This window comes from Palaemon carinicauda, chromosome 18 (assembly GCF_036898095.1).
Source record: "Palaemon carinicauda isolate YSFRI2023 chromosome 18, ASM3689809v2, whole genome shotgun sequence".
Classification (NCBI taxonomy): domain Eukaryota; kingdom Metazoa; phylum Arthropoda; class Malacostraca; order Decapoda; family Palaemonidae; genus Palaemon; species Palaemon carinicauda.
The window spans coordinates 83,314,638-83,341,414 of record NC_090742.1 but is presented as its reverse complement, the minus strand read 5'-3'; the positions used below and the strand labels follow the sequence as shown (position 1 = coordinate 83,341,414).

Below are 26,777 nucleotides of genomic sequence, written 5' to 3'. Positions count from 1 at the left end.
CCTTAATATATATTCACCCAAATATATTCGGAATAAAGTATCAAGCCACATTCATCCCGATATATTCCGAATAAGAGCTATTCAAGCCATTCACTCGGGTATTGTATGAATAAAAATAATTCCAAACATGAATCGCTCCGGTATGGTGTCAATAAGATAAAAATATTCTAAACATTTTCACCCAGGGATGATTTGAATAATAATGATTCCAGACGTATTAAATCCGGTGTGACCTAAATAAAAATTGTCTTCAGACATATTCACCCGGGTGTGACCCAAAGGTTTCACCAGACCTCACTAAAAGTAAGAAAGGCAACCACCCAACCTTTGCCCATCAAAAACAGCCTCCTGATGACGCAGAGGGGGAAGATCCTGCAAGTCCTATTCAAACATGGAAAACCAGCGTCCTAGGCAAAAGCCAACTAGGCTGAGCGACTCCTCTCTTAAAGGCAGGTTGGTAAAATTGGCATTAAAACTTGTGCTGAAACGAGCACCGGCCAACTATAAAAGCTACTCCTCCGTGGAGTCTCTTGGGCTGCTGCTGTTTCTTACTCCTTCTCCTCCTCCTCCTCCTCCTCTACCGCATCTTCCTCCTTGAGAGCTTCCTTCGTCCTCCATCTCATCCCTTCCCTTATCCATCAATCCCCCCAAATACTCCCCGAGCCGACCCTTCTCCCCTACCCCAAACCACCACCCTATTCTTCAGACTATACCTTCCCTAGGAAATAAAAAGCATCCCTACTTCAACTCCGGTTTTTTGTTATTACTTTTTATAAGTTTTCTTATTTTTGTTCAAACTCTTTACTCAACATCATCTAGAAATAGGGAGAAAGATTCAGTTTTAAAAGTTTTTCCTAAAGGAAAGATTGGATATACTCAAAATACACAATAACTTTTACAATTCTGCGTATAATCAAAGAAATAAATGCAATGCTTTCTTTACCTTAATTTCGTAAATTACCATTTCAATGAAATCGGGATCTATTAAGATGAATTCTACTGATACGTATAATATCTGTAACGTCAAGGTAATTTAAGAATGGAAGCAATATTTCATGGGAATAACAGCTGAATTTGAATTTTATTCCTTTAGGGAAAGAATAAAATAATTACAATTGAATCAAAAGTGAAGCGTTTTTACTTTTAAAAAATATGGAAAGTTTTGCATTACTACAAGAAAGGGCCAACTGTAAAGACCAGGTTTTAGAGACGTTTCGTAGCGACCCAAAGTTCTGACATAGGCACCTTCCTTTGGCATATTCAAATAGGGGCTAACATGAGAGGCTTTAGATTTTATTACCCTTAAACTACTGCCGTTACAAACAAACAATATATAAGGAAGCATTGCATTTAATGTATGTAGAATTTGTTTAAAGGTATCACGAAGTCAGGGAGAAGGAAATGTACTTGCATTACAATAACCTTATAACAGGCATTTTTAATGGTAATAAATTCAGCATTATTTTGTGCGCCTAGAATGAAAAAAACTGTCTGTATGTTTCCATTGCAAATGTGGTCATGGAAGAAAGGGGAAAAATTTAGATTCAACAATTAAATATATACATATAGAATGATCACATTAGAAAAGGAACAACCTATATTTTTGCTGCAATGCATTCTTACAAAGAAACATCTGGCAGGCACAGCAGAACAGATTTGACAGACCACATACAAAGCCCGTAAATAAATCAGTATACAACTCAATGTTCAGTCCTCCTAAAATAACAAACAAAGAATACAAAGCACAACAAACCTTGCAAACATCCTCGCACAAACACCTACAGAGGCGACGAGCACTCAGGAAATCTATTTGCCACCTTGAAATCCCCCAATCTTACTTCTGGAAACTAGACAAGGTTTTTTGGTTGTCTCTCATTTCTTGAGAGAGAGAGAGAGAGAGAGAGAGAGAGAGAGAGAGAGAGAGAGAGAATTCTGTGGCTTGAGTATTCTCGCGAATTTAGCCAGTGCGAAGGCCAAATATATCTTTTTTCAAAAACAACATAACTTCGCTATATATATATATATATATATACATATATATACATATATATATATATATATATATATGTAATATATACATATATATATATATATATATATATGTAATATATACACACACACACACATATATATATATATATATATATTACCACTTATCAGTTTCTGTTTCACGGGAGATATATCTTAAACTACTCCTCATAATAATTTAAATTTGAGGGTATGAGTAACAATGCTATCAAATATATACGCTGCAGATAGACATGTATTCATCAGTAAAATCCCTCTTCATATAATGGCTTTCTTAGCGACCTGAAGAAGTATGCAGATTTTAAAAATTATGAATGAACATGCAACTAATTTTATTTATCGATAAATCAGGAATTTGTTTTCCAAGCGTAACCATTTTTCTTACTATCAAATGTATAATCTAGTTCCATAAATGAATGCTTGAATGTGTCTATAAGTGATAAAATCATATGTGTATCCATATGCATATTTTTGTAGGTATAACAAAGACAGTCTAAAGCTAATGAACTCCCCGTCTATAGCTGACGTCGCGTCGTCCCGTCCAGGCCCAGCCACTCTCACCACTGGTTCTCAGAATGGAGGTTCTCCGGTTCAAGGTTCAAGATGGTACGTAATGATTTGTATCCTATTACAATGTTTTACGTTCAAGTTCAGTTATGTATTTTATAAAAAAGAGCTACGTTGAAGATGTCCCCTCTACTGTATTCAATTACAGCAAAAGGAAGTGTGTTCAGAAGACATAAGGAAAGGGGGGGGGGGGGGTTAGCCAGGGACTAGGAAGAGATAAGGAGGAGTTGGAGAGGAACAAGGGCATAGAAGAACCTTGTGTCATCTGGTGGATCATTCTACAGCCCCTACCCCCTTAAATCACCGCCCCCCCCCCCCCCCGCATCTTTCTCATTTGGGGCCTACGGATCAATCAGGTTGCGTTAAACACACTAACCAACAACCTTCTGATTTTCCCTTTTCTGGTGGAAATTTCAAAGAAGCAACGACATTCTGTGGGATGACGGAAGAGGAGAGATAACTATGAGAGAAGAAAGTAGTAGAAAGAATATGAGCTCAAAACAAAAGCATTAACATAAGAAAGAAAAAAAAGTGATGAACCAAACGGGGAGAGGAAATGATGACTAAAAATGAAAGAGGGGAAATGAAACGCTGTTAGAAACAGGGGAGAAGGAAAAAAAACTCATAAAAAATAGGTAATGAGGAAGAAAGTGAGAGTAGAACAAATAAAAGAAGAGCCATAACGAAGCGGGGTGAAACATGGGAGAAGAACCAATACAGTAGGGTAATAGAAGGGTAAGTCGAGCAGTAAGCTCGAGGCTTTATGGCAAGACCCACTCGAGAGAAGTTTCCATGACAGCCAAACCTCTCCCTAGCTCCTTCACCCATTCTTTCTTTCCCTCTTTCTTCTTCCTGCACCTTCGCTTACTCTAACTTCATATGGAAGTTTTGACTACAGAAGACAGGGGAAAAAAAGAAAGGGCAAAACGGAAAAGGAATCAAATGATAAGTCGAGTACAAGGGATACTGAAGAGTTCACAGAGGCACATTAAGAAAAGTCGCAATGCTTAAGGAAAACACAAACTTGGAGTGAGATGGAACACTAAAAATGAGAGAGAGAGAGAGAGAGAGAGAGAGAGAGAGAGAGAGAGATTTTGTGTCAAGTGGTAAGATTATTTCGTTATTTAAAAAATACTGTTTTATTAGATTTAAAAAACTCCTTAAACTTGAAACAAAGTGTCCACACCAGGCCTCTTAGTCCCTTCTTCCCTCACCAGGGGCTTGTGCTGGTATAAGGCCAGCCTAATCTAAACCGACCACCAGCCCACAGATGTTTCAGTCTAATTCATTATTATAATTTTATTATAGGAACCAAGATAAGACCATTATCAAATCTGTGTATCAAAAGGTTCAATACTACTACTGTAGTTGTTTTCTTGTTAGGTTCGTTATGTTATAAAAAATTAGATCGAAATCATACGGAAAATTTGAGCATAAAAAACCAAGTACTACCGATTAACAATGGTACAATTTATGGGCATGGGCAACTTGAAACTGTCGAGGTTATACAAAGGTAAATTACGATGTAATGGAATGGTTGGAAAAAAAATTTAATCTTTTAAGTGTTACCTTATCAAAAATTTCAGTTTGACTGGAGGTTTCGGAAAAAAAAAATCTTTCCTATTTCAAAAAGAAAAGCTTTAAGAATAAAAAGAAATATACGCCAGCGGCAAAGAAACGGTAAAGGAGGATAACACAAATATGTAAGACCTAACACGTTAAGGACAGACCCAGCAGTAAAGCATTGCCAGATACTATCTCTTCTATGGAACACTGGAAATAATAATGAAGTCGGCAAAAATTGGATGCCCTCCATTTTCTTTGGCCCGCCACGAGAAATTACCTTCCAAGGGGATCTTGTCATTAACAGACATCAAAAGCACCCCACTCCCCTCTTCTCCTAATTTGCCTTTGGTTCCCAGAGAGAGAGAGAGAGAGAGAGAGAGAGAGAGAGAGAGAGAGAGAGAGAATGAAAGTAATTTAGGGCAAAGAATTTTCTCAACTTCGCTGTCTTTTTTTCTCATCATTTGATGATTCAAGTCAGGATTTCAGATCCCAGCAGTGCTCTGGCTGAGGGGCCTGTATGCCGCCACCATTCTTATTACGGCACACGCACATACACACACACACATACACTCATTGTCTCTGTTTATGTGCATCGTCTTTCAGAAGTTTATTCTTAAAATCAAGACATGTGAACTGGGAATTTTGTTTCAGTTCGTATATTTTTCGCGTCTATCGTTCCTCTCAATAAATGAACCAGAAAGAGCCAACTTCAATGATTGCGTCATTCTTCTAGTGTATTACTAGTTATAAACTAGGAATTCCATTGTTTTTCATTGTATAGAATTTTCAAGATCATTGAAAAACTTTGAAAAGGGCGCGTTCTCTTTTTATTAATCTATTTAAATCCAAGCTATTTGAAAACAATCATAAAATTGTTTGAATGGAAATAAAGAGAGGGATAAGATTGTGAAGCGTTAATGAACTATAAGGAAAGCATAAAAATAAATGGCATAGCGTTTCAAGTAAGACAAACAATTAATATTCACTGCACTGAAACAGACGAAACTAAACAGCTTATTCAGAGCGTTGGCCTTCATCCTTTTACACAAGTGGAAACTCTCGAACCAAACCTCAGGGTAATAATATCAGCGAGCTTCGGCAGCTCCCTGAGGCGTAATCCGTGTGGTGCAAATATCCTTGCACAGATGCCGAGGTACAATACAATTAACGCCGATGAAATGAGAAATGAGTGAGAAGGGGGAAGGGGGGGGGGGGTTTACTGAGCTCTTGTTAAAATGATCTTCACGAGATGTCTAAAGGGAGTTCATCTTGAAAAGAAGTCTAAAAGGTGAAAGAGCATAGAGCCTTGACAAAAAAAGAAAACAAAAATAAAGTTTTCATTATATGTGGAGGTACTAGGGTTTATTAAAAGAGTAATTAAATGCCATTGTATGCTCCAGGACACTAGGATTAATAACGATGAGGCAATTAGAGATATTAATATAATAAATGAGTAATTGAATAATCAAATTAAAAGCTTAAAACAGTTGAACAATTAAAAATAAAAATTACCAAGAGAACAATAAAAAAATACTATAAATCAATACAACATATCCATTGCATCTATCACATTATTCAAGTTTTCTTGTATATAGATAAAACATTTCTTGAAAGCAATGATGGCATTTCGTACAGGAAGTTGAAAACTGAACATATCATCCGAATCGAGCCACAATCATTCTGCTGAACCACAATTGGACATCTTCAATTAATATTCGGAAAGGCCGCTCAGTTGGGGCCCTTTCACCTGTCATACCCAAACTCATCCTAACATCTGTCCATTTTTATGGGATATATTTTTTTCTTCTTTTGATTTGTTTAAATCAGAGGCATACGACGACGGTACGAGCTCCCAGTAAAAGTCTCTATGAAATGACACCCGCAAGTTCCAAATTAATTCTACATACGAACAGCCCAATTTCCGAAGTGTCAGTTTCATTAAGAAATGGAAATGTCTAAGAACGCTTCGGATTTCAGAGTTTTCAGTCAAAAAAATTTATAAAAATGTAATAAGACTTATGAAGTTACTTCATCATAGTTATTGCTGAACTTATATTTACGAACTTATTTCCATAAACAGAACAAACAATATGAAATGTGAAGATTAAAAATAAGAGGCCCGAGAGCAATACATTAGCAAATGCTAGAAATAAAATGTCATTAAAACATGTTTATAAAAAATCAAATACGCACAGAATCTGCAGAGTGAAATAGAAAGAGGGGGTGGGGGTTGGAAGGGAGGGAAAGGGATGAAGGGTTTAGACGTCGAGCTTCGTATCATCAATAGGTTTGGGTTTTAGATGGAAGAGGCAGCAACAGGATTTGAGGTAATGGATGGCCTATCTCCTCAGCTTTCTCCCCAAGATCAAGAAGGTATTGCTATGAATCCTTGGTTTCTGATATACCATTCGATAATTCTTATTTATGAGAACAATTACAATTATCATCATTATTATGTTGATTATACTGTATTTTGTACGTATTTTAAGTTAGAAAAAAAAATTACTGTTGGCGATTAAATCGGTTTTAATTATAAATATACTTCGAAGTTACCGTTTGTAATGGTTACACTTTCCTAGTTTCACTCTAATTTCTGATCCATTACTTTAATCGAGCCTAACAGATAACGTTACTGTTCGACACCATATCAGATTTTTTGTCCTTTACCCAGTATCTTTTTCACCATGACTTTTCAACTTTCGACTCTTAGATTCGATCTGACCTCGCAGGGAAAAAATTAACGACACAACAGGAGGAAACCCCCCATTGCCTCTTTTCTTAAGAATATAGAATAAACAAAATACTTTGGTGACCTTAGTCCAACATCCTATGCAATCATATCATATGTAGTAAATAAAATAAAATTCAGGACCCAGCTAACACAATTATAACAATCTACATATGTCAGGAGGACAGTAAACTCGACAGTTTTACAGTGCAGAGAGGGAACTAATTTCACTTTTGTGATCGCGTGTCTGCGAACTTTTATATGTGAATCCACAATAAATATATATTAATTGTATATAGCCTTGCTAAGATTTAATAGTTCATAAATAATTATAGATGTTTTAATAACCAGTTTCACACTCACATTTCCGTTGACTGTTAATTCTATGCCGAATTTAAAGGTGTCAACACAAATATCAGCAGAAAGTAACTGACAGGCTATCATTAGTATTAGTATTAGTAGTAGTAACGCAAAACTGATAAAATTTTTATGAAAATATTTACAAAACTACTAACTAAAAAACCTAACTATAATTGCGCAATATCCCCCTACAACTAGATTTGTCTGTCTGTTAAGATTGACTTGCCTTATGCAAGACACAGGCTCTTGCGTTGGCAGCCCGTAAGCGAATGTAATTGTACTTTACTTAAATTTACTTTGAAAGAGGGAATAACTAGATACTAACGATACCGACGCCTACTGAGTAGCAGAACAACACTTTATCTGGCTAATAACATATGGCATAAGTAGAGAAAACTATGTTTATAATTTGTATTAGCCTACATCTCAAGGCACATTGTGGAGAGGAATAAATGTATATACTCAATGGGGGGGGGGGGGGAGATACCAAATTGTAAAGGCATATTGGTACAGACTGATTTCTCTCCTTTCATCTTTTGTAGTTCAATGGATAAGGTGTTGTTTGCCCCCACACACCTAGGGTATGGGATTCGTATCCCCATGCGGTAGGGCATAGTTATCATAAAATACTTATGATAATAATAATAATAATAATAATAATAATAATAATAATAATAATAATACGTGCATATAATAATATATATTTACTTTTATTAACCATACAAATATATGCTCCATTCAACCGATTACTGAACATAAATACATTTGCAAAGTTTCAACTAAACAAGCACAAGAATGCCCTAATTAGCGGCCAACTGGGTAGCATATTAATCCGACCCTCCAGGAAAAAACAAATTAATTCTCGTTTAAAAGCTGAGGAGGAAGAAGTAAGGTTGGAAAACTCAAGAAGAGGACGAAGAGGGCGAATCAGAATGGAGGGGAAGTACATAGCACTGCTCTAAATAACGTAATGGACCAAGTTGGGAGAGAAGACTCCAGCGTAATATCGCAAGTCTTCAAAGTCTATAACTCCTTACAATGGCATAATCATTTAAGGAGGAGTTGGGAGGAATAGGAGTGAGAGTGGAGGAGCAAGAGGGAGGGGGCGCCGTGCCATGAAAGACACTTCTTGCGATAATAGTCCCTACATCAGCTACTCCTCTCTTCGTGCCTTAATTAATGCAGAGATACAGTGTGTAGAAACCGTATCACCAACGATAGCCTGCTTCAAGACACTACTTTTAAGAAGGGCGTTTTTGCCAATCTGGATAATGATAACTCGACAATTTTTTATGCTATGGAAAGTACTTAACTTTGTGGTTTTTATATAATCCACATAACCAGGATCACACTTTCAAAAACCATTTACTGTTTACTACTTGAAAATAAATAAACTATTCTGGACATATCTAAATTATTATTAAAGAATTAGTGAACGTCCATTTCAAGAGTAAGATCCCGCTCTTTCTTTCTTTAAAAAGCACACACCACATTTTATAATGAAATGAAGGCCTTCAACCTATTCGAAATGCTGAACTGGACGAAAAAAATCAGACGGTTACGGGGGTGGGGGAAGGTCTGAATTGGAAGCAACGTCAAGACCCCCTGACAAGCAGACTAATTTTCCAGGCCGTTAGCTTTGCGTCCGCCACAACTCATGTTTCCTCCATTCCACGTTCTCGGTTGAAGGAGGAAAGCCCCTTCAGGAGAAAGAAGGAGACCAGCACCACTTTAAAAAGCAAGACGACGACTTCACGAAGAGACCTAATTAGAGTTCTCCATCTGGGAAGACTATAATTAAAGCAAGACGACGCTTCCAGGGAAGACCTAATTAGAGTTTTTCAAATGGGACTAAAATAGAAACACCACGACCCTGGCTTCAAGGGAAGGACTAATTAGATTTTTCAAATGGGCAGGATTCCAACAGTTGCAAGACGAAGGCTTATAAGATGAACCTAACTAGAGTATACCACCGAAGAAACTAATACAAGGAAGATAACGATTAAAAGGAACGTTATAACGAAAGCAAGACGATTAATTTCAATGTTTAAATAGTTTAAAGCTTGATGACAACTTCAGTGGCAAACTAATCAAGGTCCTCCTGAGGATAAACAAGAAAACATCTACAAAGGAGAACCTAATTCAGAGTTTTCTAACGAAGTCCTGTCAATAGTTGTAAGACAGAGGCTTCAAGGGAAAATCTCAACAATAATAATATAAGTAAGAGGACAAATTCAAGGGAAACCAAAATGAAAATTTTCCGACAGCTACAAATGGGGCAAAACAACAACTTTTTCGGAGAAACTTAATCTCAGTGGACAATAAAGAAGATATCGAAAGTAATATGACACACTGATTTGCTTGGACTTTAATCCACCCGTAGGGCTATACAATGAGAAAGTTGAGGATCAAATGAAGTAACGTATATAATTTTTTTTTCTGTTGATGCTGTGATAAAAATGAAAAAGACGCACTTGTGAGAAGCTTGAAATCAGGATATGTGACTAGAAATAATAATACCAATGAGTACATTTGTAAGTTACGAGCTCGTTACAAGATTAAATAGTCAGTAAATAGTGAAAGGGGACACAAAGGTAAAGTTTCCTTCCCGATGGTGAACGAACGAACCCGTTCCAGCGGTTATTAGCAAAGCAAAGCAAGTATAATGACTCCTTCCAACGTAGCCTAATCAGATTCGCAGCACGTCCGAGATTACCCGCCTTACAATAAAAGACATCTACCCTATTTCAACACACGGCATAATCCAAGGGATGCAAAAAGCATAAATCTCTCTTATTTCGAAAAAAGGTACTCTCTCTCTCTCTCTCTCTCTCTCTCTCTCTCTCTCTCTCTCTCAGCGATGAAGACCAGAAGACATAAAATCTTTAATGATGCATTCTAGTATGGCTAAGATGACGGGCCCAAAAATAAATATTTCAAAAAGATGGATAACTGAATTGAGATTCATTGAAAGTGCTGTATCTAAAAGCTGTAAAAAATTTATACTTCGCGAGTTGTATGTACTTCATATTAAATGCATGGACAGTAAAGAAGCTGAAGAATTTGATCAATAAACTTTTATTACATCTATTGATTCAATATATATCAAATAACTTCCCCAATAATACTAAAGACGAGTTTGTGCAGTAAACACAAGAGACAAATAAAAGTCATATACAAGTCACTAAGCGAATTAAATATTATTCGTTTGTTTATCACTATTGTATAATAGGGGACAAGCTTTCTTAAACACCTTACACAAACATAATAGAAGAATATCCAAGTTATTCTCTTCATCCATAAATTTCCCCAAAATGACGAAAATATACGTATTCAATGCCATAAATATGATTGCCTTGAAATATCACCATTGCATATTTCCTTGTGGTTCCAATACAGCCATATTTTTAAGAGGTCCGCGCAGCTGGAATAAACATTTGTTCAGAATCTCGGATAAAGTGAATGGGAATTTCTCTCCTATATATCCACTCGTCCAATGAGAATTTGTCTGGCATTCCGGTTTCCGAGATGAAATATAATATTTACATAAGACGAAACTTTTTTGTAAGAAAAAGCACAACGTTCTCTGTACAAAGGAACAATATTTCTAATGTAATTTGGGGTTTTCCTTGAGTACTCCAGATTAATTATTTTTGTTAACTTTTTAATATTTTCTATCATGTAAGTTATATCGTTGCAAATTAAAAAAAAAAATATATACATTACTTCACTATTGTAGTGAAATTGATCACACATATCATTCTAAAATATTTTAAAATAGCCTCTACAATGGACGACTTGCAGTAGCGAACAAAATATAATACGTGTTAACAATCAGACCAGAAATAAGACAACCACCAGTAATGACAGAAACACACGAAATGTAGAATAATAATAAGGCTGACGAAGAGATAATGATGATAATGAAGACCATGACGACGACAACGACGATGGTGATGATGGCAGCAAGATTCCTGCATAGGAGGAACAAAGAAGGGGGAGGGGTTAGTACCGACCACTCCACCACGAAGCTTCAGCGACTGACGAGGAGGAACGCATCTGGCAGCTGCTTTGCACTCGTAATTAACGAAGGCGAACAAGATGATTATGTCTGCGCTGGTGGGAATCAATCACCAGACCAGCTTGGGAAGAGAGAGAGAGAGAGAGAGAGAGAGAGAGAGAGAGAGAGAGAGAGAGAGAGAGAGAGAGACTTACAAAATCCAGTCAGAGAAAGAGGGCTCTAACAATATGTGAAGAAGAAATGGCAGTCAAGACGGAGTTTTAGCAGGCTGGAGTGCTTGTAAGAAAGAGCAGGTTTGGAAGAAGAAACATAATGTTGAAATGAGAAAGGCAGGCTGAAGTTTTAATATAAGTAAAATGGTTACTTGACATTTTTTCAAAGTAAAATTAGAATAGCATTAAACTTATATGCAATTTTCGGTACTTATCCATGAGCATTACCAAGATCTTATAGCAGGATTCATTAAGATTTTATCATTTTTGTCCGCAATTATTTTTGAAAGACGTAGTTTAGTAACGACAATCGTCAATTCCGAAGTCAAGATTTATGAATGGGAAAAAAAGGCTATAAACATATTGATTCACAATAATGGTCACAAAAATAAAAGAAAAATCCTTACGAATAAGAAACTTATCTTTTAATAATAAAAATGCAAAACATGTACCCTAGCTTACAATGAATTACTCTAAATCCTGCGCGGAAGAAAAAACGTAAGACGAATTTTGTAAACAAACGAAATAAATGGTTGTAGTAAAAAAATTCAATAATAACATTATAGAGAATCCATGTTCAAATTGAAAGACAAGTTTTTAGTACGGTTAACTGCTTACGCATTTTTTACATAAAGTAAGAGTAAAAAGGGAAGGGGGTAACGGGCTTGATTAAACAAAGGAGTGTACTCATGGATCCAGTTTTGACAGGTGCAACAATGACAATATTACCAACGCCTTTTTTGACAGGGGCATCCAACTTGTAGAGTAAACTGTACGTATTTTCTGTAGGGACAATCCTGTCCTATGCTAACTGGTAAGAAACCTTTATGCCTTGTAAAAGCCTCAAAATTACAATCTTTTGTCTTGTACCTTCATAATTATAAAGATTCATAGCTGATATTCTGACAAGATAGCAAAACGATGTCCTCACAGTAATATGTGAATTAGCAAATAACAGATTTTGATAAGGAAATAAACTACAAATTTTAGCACCAGTCCCGACTCGCCTAATAACACAATAAAAATAAAATTTAACCAAAAGGAGTATGAACTTGATTTAGAGGAAAAACAGAAACTGGAATCCTTCGACTAACCTGTGTGTGTACGTTGGTGTGCCTTGAGGTGCGAGGACTTTGTATAAACTTTCTTGCAGCCAGGGAAGAGGCACTTGTGTACCCGCCGCTTGGCATCTGGTGAGGTGTCCGCCGCGCGTGGGTGGTGCACACCCACACTCATGGCCCCCCGTACGCCCATACTCAAGCTACTGCTATTGTTGCTACTTTTTAAGGGTAAGCTGGTGGCGAAAGAGATGAACTTTGGCACTTGTGATCGGGCATGAACTTTAAGGAGCGTATGTGTGTGGGTGACGGGGGAGGTCTCGGGGGACGAAGGCGGCGTCAAGGTAGCGATGTTGGGCGCCGATTTAGCTGTCAGCAGTTTCGTCGCCGCGTAGAAGGGGGAACCAGACCCTCGACGGCCTCCTGCCTCCAGTCGGGTATCTGTCACCATGTCCTCAGAGGACGCCCAAGAGATGAGCGACCGGCCGCGAGTAGGGCTCTGGCCGCCCGCGCTGACAGAAGTGTCGAGGTCGCCTTCCAAGGAAGCCAGGGAAGAGGCGGAGGATGAGGATGACACAGACACCGAGTCTAAGGATCTCTCGGAGCCGCACAGGTCGTCCTGACTCAAAGGGTCGTCCAGGTCTTCCAGGGGTTCTTCCTTGACGCTAATATTGTCATCTAGAGGCTCTTCCTTGAAGCAGGTGTCAGGGTCGAAGGGCTCCCTCTTAATGTTGAGCTCGGCGCTCAATGCCTCGGCCTTAACCTTCACTAGGAAGCGAGGGGCTCTCGAGCCCTTAATAGGTCGGCTAAGTTTAGTGTAAAGTCGTACTGGTGATGAAGAGCCGTCGTGGGTATATTCCTCGTAGTAGGCAGCCCAAGGGGTGTCCGTTTCACACCCACCCAGCTTGCGACCGCCGCCCTTCACTCTGGGCTCATCCTTCAGGTACCGGTCCATCTCGTAGCAATTCTGTAGGGGAGAAGGAAGGAAGATATTGGTTTATTTCATTCAGAACAAATTGCAGACATTTATCAGATATACTACTAAAATTGCATCAAAATGTGTCTGTGTATGTATGTGAGTTACGCCATTTGGTTTCAAATATCCACAATTCTCTTGAAATCTACTCACTTCCACCATGCCATTATCACTTTAATATGACTATAAACATTTTAAGTTAGCAGAGGGGAACAATTAACTGAACAGCAGTGAGAAAATACACCAACAAATACATGAATAAATTACACACAATCCCCAACTGTAAACTAAACCTCTTATCTGCACAAAATTAAAGTGTAAACAGTTAATTCCCGTCATTAGCATACAAACAATTATGTGTAATCTGCATTCGACCGCTCGAAACGGCTAAACATTAGCCAGGAATTTCAGCATATCGCCGTTTGCATTGATGCATTCTACCCAGCAATCTAAAGTAAGTTTTAAAAAAAAAATTACCGGCTACGTGGGAAGCTCTCGTAAATGGAAGTTTAAAAAAACTTCAAAGATTTAATGTCTAAATAGTTATAACAATGCTGCTTTTAAGAGGCATTATTCAACAATTTCCTAGATCCCCAAATATAATGACAAGCAAAAAACATCAAATTCAAATAAAAAAAAGGGAAACCACACAATATGTCGCAATTACGAAGATTCTCCTTACCACAGCCAACGTTGGCACCATCATCTACCCACCCCCTTTCCAGAAGGAAAAAAAAAAATCACAAATTCTCAAGGGTTTATGGGCCACTCTACAAAATCCACGCTATTTCGGAACCACACTAACTCTAAAATAATTCTTTGGCCGGTGCTTTTACGCCTTTTCAAAAGCCTATTTCTCTTTACCCTCACAAAGGTAATGACACTTAAGCTCCGGCAATGCTACCTGGAATTTGGAATGTAATGAGCAATATAACCTGGAATGCGGCCATTCCAAGCCAGCCAGATTTGCACTGTGACCCTCGACTCAAACCTACAATATGTCAGTCAACGTTTATCTCCACACCGTGCATTAATTCGTTTTGGTTATAACTGTTTTCCCCGGCGCTCGTCTGCAATATTAAAAATTAAAATAAACGAAATGTTTCCGCCAGACATTTATTCACGACAGAGCAAAGCACAACAGTGACAGCGACATAGTGATGTGACAATCGGCGGCACCTTCGTCATATTATTAAAAGATTAATAGATGAATATACATGAAAATGTGTTTGATCGTATTAGTTCATATCATAAATTCAAAATTTCAGTAAGCAAAAGCTTAAAAGTCAACCCATGAAAAGTTAAAATACGCTTATCTTCTCACTCTCTCTCTCTCTCTCTCTCTCTCTCTCTCTCTCTCTCTCTCTCTCTCTCTCTCTCTCTCTCTCTCTCGATTCTTATCGAAAATTGCACGAAAGGGGAAACATAAGAGATGCAGAAGTCCGCAGTCACTGAAAGGATCCCCTGCCCCCTTCCCTTCCCTTCCCTTCGCCCCCGACACTCCTAGGAGGGACCTAAGTATCAGAGGCAAAACCTCACAAAGAGAAATTTAGCTGCCGCTTATTCTGAGCTCTAGAAACAAGTACACGATTCCGGTAATGTCTCCCAGGGGCACTCTGGGAGTAATATCATTGAGATTGCCAAGTATAGCTAGGGCTAGATTAGAGTGAGTTCCCCCTAAGACGTTGAACGTTTTGGCCCTCCCCTCTGGCCCCCGACACAAGAAAAAGCACTTTCCAGATCGCTACCAAGATTACAGAAATAAATGAAAGGTGTCTCGTTGTTTCTGACGTTACTGGGAATTCGATAACGGTGGTACGATTAAATATCCTGAGAAAGGGATCGCACGTCGTTCTTTTCAACAAATCAAATGGGTTTTCTCATTATATGTTCACGATGCACTCATCATGTTAAGGACTGCTGTTTATGGTATATAGTTACAGCTATAAGATTACTGATTATAATCAATGTATCTGAAAATGCTGTCTTTCTCTTAAAAAAAAATTAAAAAAAAACTCTTCCTCCAATTCTGACGCTTATTAATATTATGATTAGTATTACTAGCTAAGCGGCAACCCTAGTTAAAAAGCAGGATGCTATAAGCCCAAGAGCTCCAACAGGAAAATAATAGCCCAGTGAGGAAAGGAAATAAGGAAATAAATGAAATGCACGAGAAGAAATGAACAACTAAAAATATTTTAAGAACAGTAATAACTTTAAAATAGATCTTTCGTATATAAACTACAAAGACACTTATGTCAGCCTCTTCAACATGAAAACATTTGCTGAAAGTTTAAACTTTTACTTGTAAAAATATTTATCAACACTTTCCTTTTGTTACAACTGCATTGTTCTTCCAATTATCTCAGATATCTGTCATATGACACGGCATTTTGAAGATCCATCATCCACCGAGGGCAGTTGCTGCTTTCAAGTTTAATAAGATGCAAGATCCTGGGTCTACCGGTTCCGAGTTTCGTTAAAAATCACGAGGTCTCCTCTATCGATTCCTTTTCCATTTCGTTACGGAGAGTTTAGTACGCCAGTTGTATTAGCGCATTACACGTTTTCCAAATATATTCATGTAAGCGTTCCGTTTAAATTCAACAAATAATTGTCTTAAAATGACCCACTGTAAACATGAACATCAATGGCAATTCTAATGCAAATTCATTGACCTTTAAGACTGGTATCAGTATAAATATGGTTACCAACATACAAAGGGTAACAATATTCAATAATTCTGCTTTATCGCCTGTCATAGCTAATAATGTTTGATGAACATTCTCTTCAGATGGGGAATTGACCTGAAGACTAAGAATAATTTGAATGAAATATTTTGTTTCACCTTCTAAATAAAATCCAAATTTATTCTTGATGTAAATAATTGATTTTCGAAATCCCTTTAGGAAAGCAAGGTTCAATTACTGGATATTTACTTCTATTCCCCAACTTTCGAATCCTCTCCCTTCTTACCTCTTCCTGACTATTATATCTGTTCTTCATTTAAGAGACCTGTAGCTTTCTTGTTTCCATCGGCCCTAGGCAAAATAGGGGCGCCGACTGGCCCACATCAAAGGCTATTGCTCTTAGAAAAAGGTTTAGTTTAATAGTTTTTATAGCATATGTTTTATAATGATAATTACTATACAAATCTCATGAAACGAGTAACTAAATTTGGAGTAAAGAATCCACACTGACATAATTCAAAAAAATATTTGCACATGCAACAATGTGGATAATCTCATTTTTGGATCACTGTTTCCTTACAAGACGGTTAGAGAATTATTTTGATCCTAAACCTGACCGCGCATGAAGATTTATTTATTGGGGGAAAAGAAATACTCCAGTTCCTATGTCCTTGTTCATGAAATATTGACTTGAACGAATAAAATTTTGAACACCAACCACGAAGAGAAAAATGTTTTTGTAAATTTTTTCTTTGATCCAAAACCCCACAAATTAGAAAATCCCCAATCAATCAAGCTACAACGAATGTCATATGCTGTAGAATCTGATATTGTCACTGGTTTGTTCTTAATTAAGTCTGTCATGCCCTCTTGAAATGTACTTCAGACTTTTACGCTGCAGTTTCTAATATACCTTCGATTTCTGAGGTACAGTATCATATAAACCCTTGATTTTAAAGTACTTTAATAAAGAAAAATTAAATTTTTGCAATACTATATCAGGCGTACCTTTAATTTCTGCTGTCCTGTCTCAGCCAGACCTTCAGATTTAGTATAATTGTTACTCGATGTACCATCGAAGTTTGTAACATTGTCTCTGACGTACCTTCTAACACTGTTATTATTCAGTTTCACAGCTAATTATACAACACGATGACTTGGCTGTAAAATTTTGTATCTAAAAGTTATTTTCAAATATCATTATTTTTTGGCAAAGTTCTTGGACCTAGAGCTTCCTGCGATTCCAATGGTGTATCGACGGTTGAAGAGTAAAATTAATCAATGATCACGATAACAGAAAAAGATAATTCTATTTAATGAATTAATGAGTAATAGTAGGTCAGTTATGTGATAAATTTAGATCTTCATAATATTTATGAGCGCGCATTAACGAAACATGGCAGTCCTAGCACCGATTAACATTAGTTTCTATGGATAAATAAAGCATATGATTCCTGGAATATCCATACTGTCTAATAAAAACTGTGTATTTCTATAATATATATATATATATATATATATATATATATATATATATATATATATATATATATATACACATGTATATAATCTATATACTGTATATCTATATATATATGAATATACTATGTATATATATATATATATATATATATATATATATATACAGAGAGAGAGAGAGAGAGAGAGAGAGAGAGAGAGAGAGAGAGAGAGAGAGAGAGAGAGAGAGAGAGAGAGAGAGAGAGCAAAAATATAAACCACAGTGAAAAGAAAAAAGCTTAATATTGAAGACGAATACTGCGCCCTCCGATCATATCACCAACCACTTTGAGCATCCAAACACACACACACTGGTACCAGACTAACGACCATGGTACGTAGTGTTCCATCCGTCCTGGCCGGAGGGCACGGAGCGACCAAATTAAATCTAAATAACAAATAATTTTCAATAAAGAGACGGGCAATGGACGATGCACGCGTATGGGAAACAGGACACCGAACCGATGCACAAACGAGCACAATATTTCAACATGAGATGAGAGGATACAGGAATACCAACGAGTTTATTTAAGATTAAAAATGGAAACCAAAACGGGTTACTGTAAAACAGAACTGTCGCACGCAAAAATTGTAGCAGATTGACTAAAAGGAAAGGAAACAAACGAGACAATATGAGATGGAAAACAAAAGAATTCTCTCTCTCTCTCTCTCTCTCTCTCTCTCTCTCTCTCTCTCTCTCTCTCTCTCTCTCTCTCTCGCCGGCGTTGCAGCATCAAATTGACAGCCATAATAAATCCGATTAAATGCAATACGCCCATCACATCCATCCCAATATTGCATGAGATTCGACACACCGAGTGTGTGCCATCTGATCTAAAACAACTCCATGCACAAAGAGAAGGGGGTGGAGAGGGAAAATAGGGAGTAGGGGGTGGAGGGGGTAGAGAGGAGGGAGGGTGGGCGACAAAGAGAGATTTCATTTCTTTTGCATGAGCATTGGAAGGTAACTGAATTAGCTTTATGCAAATGTGAACAAGGGTAAATTTTGATCCGGGAACTGCTGCCTCTATCGAAGAATTAAAACTGGAGTTTTTTTCCCCCAACTGTTATTACGACTTTCATCGAAATAAATTTTCCTGTCTCCGCGTAGGGAAACTAGGCGAAGTAACCATTCCTAATTGTACTGCAGTTTTACATACATGTAAAAAAAATAAAAATACTAAATAAAAAATCAAGTTACAAACCATCCCTTCCTGGTGCATAAAGTTTACTGAAGAGGAGCGTCCGACATCAATTCGCATAGAAAATGGAGAATAGTTTCCCATGTTAGGGGATCCTTAACAATGGTCATATGGAGAGAAAATCATAGAGATTGAAAAGCTTGAAAATGCCATTGGAGGCAAATAAAAGTCTCCACAGTATATCTTCATAGAGAGCCTCCCTTTTTTTCTCTAATCCCTTAGCAATCTTTATAAAACCGTTCTTTCACTCTGTTATTTGGAGTTACACACTTTCCCCAACATAAATCAGAGCATTAAGGGAACTCCCATTACGAAATGAAAAATGGCATACTGTATGAAACCACACTTCCAGTTAGACCCCGCCGCCCTCTACAATATTTCACCTTTATGAACCGTTTATATCGCATTAATTTCCGCCGACGAATTACACAAATAATATACACAGCATTAAAATAATAATAATAATAATAATAATAATAATAATAATAATAATAATAATAATAATAATAATAACAACTGCGTAGTAAATAAAACTTTGAAATAATACATGCAAATTTATGCAAATGGTAATGCCTTCAGAACGTTTCTGCGCGACAAAACAATGGTAATATAAACTCAGTTAATCGGAGGACTCCTAAAGTGATATGTTTTCCAATGGAAATTTACATAGACTCCATAATCATTTGCATAGAGGCGTTATTTGCCATTGTAAACTGGATCTAACAACCGGCCGTGCCACTGGCCTGACGGATGGGGGGAAGGGAGGACCTAAGAGGACCAGTTTCACTAATCCTCTCTCTCTCTCTCTCTCTCTCTCTCTCTCTCTCTCTCTCTCTCTCTCTCTCTCTCTCTCTCTCTCTCTGAAAATAGCCATTAGGCTTAGTGCAAATTTTATGCAAAGGTAAAGGTGCTAAATATAATCTGGGTCTAATTCAATAAAAGCTCGGTATGAAATATTTTGGTTAAACATTTATATATCAATAATAAATATGAAAATAAGAGTTGGAAACTATTTCCACCTAATGATTCAAAAGAAAAAACCTACCCTTATTCTATAAAAAACAGATATGAAAATTAATTGTTTATATTATAATCTATTATTATGTTATCCTAGTTTTCTACTCCTCCTCCTCCTCATTATTCAAGTAATTTACCTTACAAAACATAAGCACCGTTATTCGAGATCCTATAGCATACAGCCACTTCACAACGGAGTACTTTCTAGGACAGACCGTTGACAGATTACAGCCAATAACCAATAAGTGTTACCATTCACGCTAGCAACTAATTACTTCGTCACCACCCATTCACCAATAAAATTCGAATGCCTATCGCGTAGTCGGCAAACGGAAGCCTTATTAGATTTATCGAAATTCTAAAGCAATTATCCCCGTGGTACGCTTTGTATTCGTTTAGCACCGAAGTGCAAATTCACTCTCCGATTGAGGAGAAGTTTTTGTTTTCGATACAAAGCTAAATTTACTTCCTGGAAGCTTTAAACAAATTCACTTTTCAATAGGATGGGAATTCCTTCAAATTAAATTAGAACTAATTCACTTTCTTATCAATAACACGATGGCTATTCCCTTACATTAATTAAAAGTAAATTAACTTTGTAAAATCTAATAGGATGGCTTTTCCCTCGCATTGGATAAAAGTTGACTTACTTTTCCCCAGAATGGACATCCTGTCACATCAAGTTAAGGCAAATTCTCTATCTTCTTTCAAACAGGTAAAGCAAATTCTCATTTTGGTTACTAACAGCTTGGGCATTCATTTACACCTTAGCAGGAACACACCAACAATCAAATGCAGTTCCTAATATCATGACTATTCTCTCTCTCTATTAAAAAATGCATGATCTTTGTTAGGGTGGTCGTCATTTCCACGCATCAATTAAGAATCTTTATTAGGGTGGTCGTCATTTCCACGCATCAATCAAGTAGATTAGATATGAAACAGCAAATAAACTTAGCAAATTATAAACGTAGTCAATTTTCTAACGGGGGTCATTCTTTCTAACCATTGAGTATTCAGTGTTTAGATTAGATGAAAGTGGTTATTAGATGAACGTTCACTGAAACAATGGATGCAAGAAAATTACAGTTAAATGGTTTAGTATTGCATAAATGGATGAGAACTTATTCCCGCTGTACACAAATGAACATGAAGGAACACTGACTCTTAAAATGGATGCAAGAAAACTGAAAATGGGATCGACCAAAACAGTTTATTTAATCGAAATCTAAGGATTAATAACCTTAAATTCACTCTCAATTCCATCTACTACATACAAGATTGTCATTGGCTTCGATGAATAATATCTCTGTGATGTTTTAAGCAAATTGATTACCAAACCAAAACAGAGATTAGATACCTGTTCATCAACCTTTGATACCTATAGTATAGATTAAAGGGGTCCTGAAACACGCCCCACTAAATCATACTACACGAAATTTCCTTTGAGCAATAATGGTTTAGTGGTTTCTATTGTAGAATGACGACAAACCATAACCCAATGAAAGAGATAATCATAATTGCATTAAAATGCAGTTATAAATGAGAACCTTGCAGTGTTCATATGTAAGCATGGAGCATCGAATTTTCAGAAATATAAGTAATTTACAATCTTCAGATTATTCGTGTTTTTAACCATAAAAAGATTTTTGATTAACCATAGATATATATTCGTTTGTGCATCCTTTCTTATTTCTTAGTACTTTTTATACAGACAAAAAGTCACCATTACACATACCCAATTATATAAATATAAATGGCTTTACATCTGTACATGTAGTGGAAGTATCGTAACATTTATATGCACAAATATGGTAATAAAAATGTAAACCCGTGAAAACAAGACTGAAATAATAGTGAAAAACACTAAACGCAAAGGCCCATCAGTTACCACTTGGCTTTCATTAATGTTTTCGAGCTTATAGAAATTCAATACTTGATCAAATACCTCATAGGGGCATCCGTACCTTCTAAAACGACGAATAAAATCCACACAAACCCGGTCAAAATGCTTCTCGATTATTTGATAATGGCAATAAACTTTATTTGCAGAGGCTAAATACATTTAATTTTATTTTGTTTGGTGACGCATTTTGATTAGTCATGAAAATTCTCAAAATAGCGGTAGCTAAAATCAATAGGTACACTTTAGCGGACAAAGATTCGTGTAATATTTCATATGACCATTATTTGTAAGAGATGAATACAATAATTTACAGTTATGAACAGTTTGGCGTACGATGAAGTACATCTTCAACTAAAAAGGAAGAATTTTCTCTCTCTCTCTCTCTCTCTCTCTCTCTCTCTCTCTCTCCTCTCTCTCTCTCTCTCTCTCTCTCTCTCTCTAGCAAACACATATAACACCTCAACGTATTTGCCCATAGCTATTGGGTGTCATAATCGTAAAGAATTAACTAATTACAGGGGGAGTCTTCCAACGAGAAAAACAAATTCTTCACAGCGACTGGGAAAATCATTCATCCTGACCCCTTGACATCATCGAATAATTGGTGCCAAGTTTAAACGCTTCATAAAAGCAGCTTCAGCTGACTCTTTAACTTAATAAGGTTCTCAGGAGGGGGAGGAGGAGGAGGAGAAGGAAGAGGAGACAGTTGCAAGCCCTACACCTACCATTCTCACACGGATAACTGTTTTGAACTGATTCTGCACGTTGTAAAATCTGACAACTGAACTGACGTTGAAAGTGATGAAAATCTGACAACTGAACTGACATTGCAAGTGGTGAAATCTGACAATTGAACTGACATTGCAAGTGGTGATATCTGGCAACTGAACTGACGTAGCCAGTGGTGAAATCTGACAATTGAAAATTGTGAAATATGACACTTGAACTGACATTGCAAATAGTGAAATCTGAGAACTGAACTAACGTTGCAAGTGATGAAATCTGACAATTAAACTGACATTGCACGTGGTAAAATCTGGCGATTGAACCGACATTGAAAGTTGTGAAACCTAAATCTGGCAATTGCACTGACATTGCAAGTTGTTAAATCTGACAATTGAACTGACATTGAAAGTGGTGAAATCTGACAACTGAACTGACACTGCAAGTTCTGAAATCTGACGATAGAACTAACATTGCAAGTTCTGAAATCTGACGATAGAACTAACATTGCAAGTTCTGAAATCTGACAATTTGAAGACAAATATGTTCTGTTGATTTACTGAAACATAATTACGCAAACGTTACTCTTAAGAAAATACGGATGATGATATAAAAGGCGAACCGTAGGTATTAGAGGATAACAAACTGCTAAGAGCATTCCCAAAGATTTTGCAATAACGTTGCAGAGGGACATGTCGCAACCGCCTTCGGTCAAGTGACGTCATTGAGAGAAACATCCGAAAGATATATTTCTTGACAAGATGAATTACAGAGAAAGAGAGAAACAAGGACTGCGATTGAGCAAGAAACGTCCTTAAGTGAAGTTTGACATATGCAACCTTAGATATATACTATCGGCCAGGGGTTTTCCATGAAATAGAAAAAATTACTATATATATACATATATATATATATATATATATATATATATATATATATATATATATATTATATATATATATATATATATGTGTGTGTGTGTGTGTGTGTGTGTGTGTAAGCGCGCGCGCGTGTGTCTTTGTATGATAAATAAGAAAACACTAAATTCATACATATACATCTTAATGAGATTTGTCAGAGAACATCATTGAACACACGCGCACATAATATATATGTGCATACATATATATATATATACTGTGTGTATATATATATATATATATATATATATATATATATATATATATATATATATACACATACATACATACATGTATGTATGTATGTATGTATGTGTGTGTGTGTGTGGGTACATAAATTGACATAGAAAGGCCATAAACAGACACGAGTGGAAGGATAAGTCTGAGGCCTTTGTCCTGCAGTGGATTAGATACGGCCGACGATTATATATATATATATATATATATATATATATATATATATATATATATATATATATATATATATCCACATAACTCCATGATTTGCGTTGACAAGTTAATTCCTGCGTATCTCAGTCTAGCAATGAAATACAAACAGCTATAATTCCCATTAGATTACAGGCAGTAAGCGTACTGATAAGCATCTCAACGATAAGGAGGGGAATAAAGCCTCTTTGATACAACCATCAAAAGCGCCACCTCAAAGTACAACACTATTTGCTGATATGTCACTGTCCTAATAAGCTAAGGTAACCAAGCAGGTAATACAAGAACTGTGAGGTATCCTTTCTGGACGTCTTCCTTCAGAACCAGGTGGTAATGATCAAGGGTAACATTATTCACGATCTGATCAACAGAAAATGACTATTTGCGAATTTCATTTAAAGTAAGATGGTCTTTATGTCATTTGCTATTTCACTCATCATTCCCTATGTTTCGTTGAGATTTAATATTAAAATGGGCTGCCATTAAAATTGGGAATGTACCATTTGCAACACCTATTACAAAAAGAAAGAAATCAAAAGGAAAAGAGAGACGACTTGAAAAAAAAATATCTAAAATGACACCTTATGGCTTCCTAAGAGGAATTTTGCATATTTGAGTACCAAGGAAAGATTGAATCAACAACGCAGGATTTTTAACAATATCGAAAAGTCAAACTTCACATTAAAAGAGTTATTCCCCAACCCACCTCTCTCTCTCTCTCTCTCTCTCTCTCTCTCTCTCTCTCTCTCTCTCTCTCTCTCTCTCTCTCTCTCTCTCTCTCTCTATACACAAGAAAAATGCCAGCGTAATCAATCGAAGACAATTTACAACCTACTCAACACTGATAAAAGAAATTTTAGAGAGGAAGAAACTAAAACTAAAAATTACTTCCGTGAAGACACAAGCCAATTTCTTTCTATGAAACCCAAAGTATGACATTCAATCATCATCTCCAATACCTGGGAGAGAAACAACGATAAATCTCCATTACACTTTTTAAAAAGAAAATAAAATGCTTAGATCTTCGTAACACGTCTGCAAAGAGAGAGAAAACATTTTCAATATAATGACAGATTGACTTTTTTTATGTTTTCAATTGTCATCCCATGGATTCCGCTCCAAACAGTTACATCAATGTTCAAGACCAAGAATACAAAGCTTTTATATATATATATATATATATATATATATATATATATATATATATATATATATATATATATATATATATATATATATATATATATATATATATATATATATTATAAAATCATCATCATCTGCTCTTACGGCTATTGACGCAGAGGGCCTCGATTTAGACTTCGCCATCCGTTTCTCTCTCTCTCTCTCTCTCTCTCTCTCTCTCCTCTCTCTCTCTCTCTCTCTCTCCTCTCTCTCTCTCTCTCTCACACACACACACACACATATATATATATATATACATTTATGTAATATATTTTTTTTAAATTAGTATGCAAATATGGAGGTAATATTATACATCATATTATTGGGAGCTGGATATGTAATAATAAGCTATGCAACCAAATTTGAACCTGAGAATCTAAAGAAATGTGATAAAGAGTAAAATCAAGATAAATAAAACTCTTTCTTTGAACCAAAATCTCGAGACGACGAAAAAGAAGTATGTTAACGTGCTCCATGAGCTATAAATCATCATTTAAAACACCCACGTGATCATAAAAGTGCTTGAAGAGAGAGAGAGAGAGAGAGAGAGAGAGAGAGAGAGAGAGGAGAGAGAGAGAGAGAGAGAGAGAGAGAGAGAGAGAGAGCCATCAAGTTTCCATAATGGCGTATGTGACATAGATATGGTTATTTTTTCAAGAAAATGTATTCCATAAACAGTGACTAATTATATAACAGCATTCGAGGAATGACTAAAGGAAAAGAACGACTTTTTGGAAACAGTGTCGAAAGTTATACATAACCACTACCTAACCACTTCTGACTTTCCTCTAGGCACATTCCCACTAACGACATGTTGAAGACTAATCAATTACGCGTGCATTAGTAGAACAAACAAAACAAAATTCCTGACATGATGTTTGAAAACAAATTCCACTCATTTCACTATTTCATGCTCCTTTTTCGCCTTGTTACTTACAGATCATGGTCAGGACACAATATATATATATATATATATATATATATATATATATATATATATATATATATATATATATATATATATGTGTGTGTGTGTGTGTGTGTGTGTGTGTGTGTGAATACCACACTAAGAGACAGACAGAAGGATGAGACAAACCAATAACTACGCAAGATTATTTATGTTTGCACAAAGTTTTACTAAAATCCCTTCTATAAATGTTGCGATAGAGGTATTAACCACAAACACACACACAACATTAGCGAGAAAACTTGCCCTTTCCACGTGTTAAAAATAGAAAAACTTTGTCGGTAGGAAATTACTAACCATGGTGGTCATTTTGAAATTATATGCTTGTTGGCACGTAGTATAAATAATAACCAATCAGCAGAAGTTAGCTCATCCAGTAAATTTAGAAAGTGTTCAAATGACTGATATAAAAATATTTCATGGGAAATTTTGATAATGATTCAAATAATAAAAAAGATGAATGCCACTAATAAACTTTGTAGCCCACACGTTCAACAGTCCATGACGTGATCCTCCTTTTGATAGAAGGACGGAGAGGTTGGGAGAGAAGGGGAGGGGGAAGAAACAAACAAGTTTAAGCAAGAAGAAACTTCCTGAACAAGCGAACCATGAAGGAAAACATGTTTCTCCAGGGGAAAGAACATGATTGCTCACAACGCGTATGTGAAGAAGAATCTGAAATGTGA

At 36.4% G+C, this 26,777-nt stretch overlaps 1 protein-coding gene across 2 annotated transcripts in view; it reads right to left on the bottom strand.

The window, feature by feature from the left end:
• LOC137657919 (Krueppel-like factor 6) overlaps positions 1-26,777 on the bottom strand; it is a 531,923-nt gene that overhangs the window by 32,109 nt on the left and 473,037 nt on the right. For both annotated transcript variants that reach the window (XM_068392582.1, XM_068392583.1), the window contains exon 2: positions 12,577-13,507. In XM_068392582.1, coding sequence (XP_068248683.1) covers positions 12,577-13,507 — 931 coding nt within the window. The remainder of the gene's footprint in view (positions 1-12,576; positions 13,508-26,777) is intronic.